At 33.3% G+C, this 2,859-nt stretch overlaps 1 protein-coding gene across 1 annotated transcript; it reads right to left on the bottom strand.

Moving 5' to 3' along the window:
- Positions 1 to 259: 259 nt before the first annotated feature.
- LOC145098813 (uncharacterized) lies at positions 260 to 1,274 on the bottom strand. The gene is made up of 3 exons (XM_079036416.1): positions 919 to 1,274; positions 597 to 818; positions 260 to 527 (listed from the first exon to the last, which is right to left on the bottom strand). The coding sequence occupies exons 1-3, from the start codon at positions 1,272 to 1,274 to the stop codon at positions 260 to 262; spliced, it is 846 nt and encodes a 281-aa protein (XP_078892542.1).
- Between the last annotated feature and the right edge of the window lie 1,585 nt (positions 1,275 to 2,859).

The following is a 2,859-nucleotide window of genomic DNA, read 5'->3' as shown; positions in this document are numbered from 1 at the left end:
GTTCAGTGTTATTATAAGCTAAGTTGCATGGAAACGGATACGGCAACTAGGAAACGGATACGGAACGGAAACGGGAAACGGCAAAACTCAAAAATTCAAGATACGGATACGGCACAGATACGACAATATAAAAAATATTAAAAAACATATATATATATATATATATATATATATATATATATATATATATATATATATTAAAGAAATTCCAAAATATGTAAAGTTTAAATTCCCAAAATACTAAATATTTCAAAAGTAACTAATTATCAATAATTAAATCATTTTCAAAATCGGGTTCATCTAGTGAGAGATCTGCAAACTCCAAAAACCCGACGTCTTCCATTGAATCAAAAGCATCTCCGCCCACATCCCACATATATACATCATCTTTCGGAGTCCTTGACAAAAGTCGGAGATTATTGTGGATGTAAACCAAGTCTTGAGCACGACTTGTAGTAAACTTGTTCCTTTTAAGCGAGTGAATAAATGCATAAGTACTCCAATTATGCTCAGCACAAGAAGAAGAACTAGGTTGTCCAAGTAATCTAAAAGCCAAATTCTAGAGAAAAGGAGTTTGAGCACCAAAGTTAACCCACCAATTCTTGGGTTCCATAGTAGCCATCTTTGAAATGCTTGTTAATTCTTCAAAAGGACCACTCTTCATTGAAAACATCGCATACTCATCAAGGACTCTACCATACTCATCATCATTAGGAAACAACCTTCGAAAGCATTTCATCCTTTCTTGTGAAATTTCTCCATCCCTATGTGGAGCACATCTTGTAGAATCCTCCATTAACCATGCATCACTATAATATCTACAACATCCAAAAGTTAAAACATAAATATATATATATATATATATATATATATATATATATATAGTACAAATCAAGTTTATAATTTAAAATCTTATACCTTGGATGTAAAGAGTGAGCTAAACAATGTAGGGGAGTGTTATTCTTCGCCCATCGAGCCACTAAAATACGATGCACAACGTCGTAAAAACAACTTATTTGAGATGTCGGACGTTTTTCTTTCTTGTAGATCTCAATCTTCACTTTCTCAATCATAGAATCCCACATCTCATAGACCAAGTGTAAACATGGCTTGTCAGTGTCACAAGCTCTAATCATCTCATATATAGGTCGAGTGAAACTAAGAATATATGTTACTTTATCCCACCAATCATCATTCAAAATATATTCTTTCACAGAGTTTGCTTTCTCAGTGTCATCTAATCTATAAGAAGACCATTCTTCGCTTATGACCATAGCTTAAAGTCCCCTTTTGATAAGTTTCAATCTCTTAAGCATCACAATGAAGGAGGCAAAGCGAGTGTCAGCAACAGAAAGCAACCTAAGAGGAGTAAACTTGGTGAAAATCGAGAGCCTCATGTTATGGTTCATGATGAAATTTTTTATTGCAAACGCCTCTTCATGAACTTCTTTTATCCAGCGGCACTGTTCATATGTTAGTTCATTTGTTTCCACATTCCTTGGTGAACAAATGTTCTTCAAAGCAAGATTAAGTGTATGAACAACACATGGTGTCCAATAGATGTGAGGAAACTGACTCTCTATAATCTCTCCAGCCGCCTTACAATTTGCTGGATTGTCGGTAATGATTTACACAACATTTTCATGACCAATTTCATTGATGACTTCCTACATCAATTCAGCAATAAAAAATCTATCTTTCACTTCCCCAAAACAATTCACTGCCTTTAGAAACAAAGGACCATTGCTTGAGGTAGCCATGAAGTTGATTAGAGGTTTTCTTGTAGGATCACTCCAACCATCACTCACAATTGTCACACCTTTTTCTTTCCATGTAGACCTAAGTGGCTCCAATATCTTGTGAACATTATCTTTTTCTTTTTATAGTAATGTTGTTCTTAGCTTATTATAACCAGGAGGTACATAACCATCAATTTTGTTGTTAGCAGCAAACTGAAAAGCCCTGACATAGTGTGGATTTCTTTCAAGATTAAAAGGTAAACCTCCAGTATAAAACATTCTAGGTATTTCTTGATCCAGTTGGTCCCTAATTTCAACACCAAAAGCTCTTTCAATAGGTGTTGAAATACCTTTTCTTTTCTAAAATCCAACACCAGCTTCACATGGCAACTGGACTTCTTTTGCTTGTGACTCGGTTTTCTTCTTTTCATACTCATCTTCTAATTGTGTCATGTTAAGTTTGTCAGCTGTTGTTGCTTTCTTGCAAATAGAAATCCCGGTACCTATATTAAACAACATAAAAACATTGACATTCTCAATTACACAACATGAAAAAAATAAGGTCATCATTAACATTATAAATTCAATTACATTACATTAATCAAAACAAGAAAGTGAATCAAAAACCTCTTATTTCTTTACCATTGTTCATGAATAAATAATTAAATAGTTCTATTGAATAACATGAATCAAAAGTGCAACAAATACATGAATCAAAACAAAAATCACAGCCTCTTATTTCATTACAATTGTTAATGAATCAATAGTTCAATACTTCAATACAATAACATGAATCAAAAATTGCAAAAAGTACATGAATCAAAACAAAAATCGCAGCCTCTAATTTTATTTATTTACAATTTTTCATGAATCAATACAATAAGTCAATAACATAAATCAAAATTTGAAAATTCCATAGACACACACACATACTAATTTGAATAATAGATTACCTTTTATGCCAAGCAAATGTGCTCTAACTCTAGAATATGATCCTTGTCGGGTTTCACTGCAAAGATGCAAAGATTACACTTGAACTTCCAACATCCTCCTGCTCCAGCAAGTTTATCGAGCTTAGTCACAAAGTCCCACAATGGAGGTTGATCAACTGATGTAGATG

The sequence above is a fragment of the Lactuca serriola genome, chromosome 4, assembly GCF_051521515.1.
Source record: "Lactuca serriola cultivar US96UC23 chromosome 4, Lser_US96UC23_V15, whole genome shotgun sequence".
In the NCBI taxonomy this organism is placed as follows: Eukaryota; Viridiplantae; Streptophyta; class Magnoliopsida; order Asterales; family Asteraceae; genus Lactuca; species Lactuca serriola.
This window is presented reverse-complemented; position numbering and strand designations above follow the sequence as displayed.